General features: G+C 37.6%; 1 protein-coding gene across 3 annotated transcripts in view; it reads left to right on the top strand.

Moving 5' to 3' along the window:
- The first annotated feature begins 293 nt into the window (after positions 1-293).
- The window catches only part of LOC117102742, a 10756-nt gene continuing 10215 nt past the window's right edge, over positions 294-834 (top strand). For 2 of the 3 annotated variants that reach the window (XM_033243149.1, XM_033243151.1), the window contains exon 1: positions 294-413. Coding sequence is in view for 1 of the 3 variants with exons in the window: in XM_033243150.1 (XP_033099041.1) it covers positions 402-413 (12 nt within the window). In the remaining 2 variants the exon portion in view is untranslated. The remainder of the gene's footprint in view (positions 414-834) is intronic. The other variant, XM_033243150.1, reaches the window with a different exon arrangement.

Here is an 834-nt window from a genome sequence, read left to right as displayed (position 1 = left end):
ACAAAGGGGGAGTTATTTTTTGGGAGTTATTTTAACTCCTTAAATGGTATTAAAGTAACTCCTTAGGGGAGTCACATCTAGATGTGTATAAGAGACAGGTTATAATGTTGGAGTAATTTTTACTCCAGTATTTGGGTTGCTGGAGTTAAATTAACTTCATGTTTAGAGTAAAACAAGCAGAGTTAAAATAACCCATCCACAGAGAGTCAAATTGATCCTATCTCATGAAGTATAGCAGAGTTAAAATAACCCATCTATCAGAGAGTCCAATTGATCCTATCGCAATGCATAATGGGATCAGCCCGCGTTATTCGAGAAAAAAGTTTAGTGTCGCCATTTTCTGTTTCTCGATGTTGAACGAAAATGAAAAGTTTAATTGATTTTTTCGTCTTTTTATTGGAATGTGTTTGAAGGTATGTACACAATAACATATTATTCTTCTGAATATTCACGTTAAATTATTTTACTCTGATTTATGCAACATTCTGTGTAGAAAAAGGGGCCTGGCCTAGGTAGGCCCTATGCCAGACTGTTGTAGTATTGTAGTAGTATAGTCTAGTAGTAGTGGCCTGCGCGGAGAATTGCCTATATCCGACGTGCAAAAATGTGGCATAGGGCCTAGGCCTAGAAGAAATCCGTCGGCGCATTTCGAAAAATAAGTTCCACGCAGATTTTGCCAAAAATTAGGCTTTTGACCAAACCTAGGCCCTATAGCCTTGGCCTAATAATATAATTAATACAGATAGGCCTAGTAGGCCTAGGCCTAACCAATGAGCCTAATAAAATGATGCAACTGTTATTAAGTAGGCCTAGGCATGTCTCTTATACACATCT

This window comes from Anneissia japonica, unplaced genomic scaffold (genome assembly GCF_011630105.1).
Source record: "Anneissia japonica isolate Jap-2015-1 unplaced genomic scaffold, ASM1163010v1 scaffold4240_len331602_cov119, whole genome shotgun sequence".
Taxonomy (NCBI): domain Eukaryota; kingdom Metazoa; phylum Echinodermata; class Crinoidea; order Comatulida; family Comatulidae; genus Anneissia; species Anneissia japonica.
The sequence above is the reverse complement of the archived record's forward strand: the minus strand, read 5'-3'. Positions and strand labels throughout refer to the sequence as shown.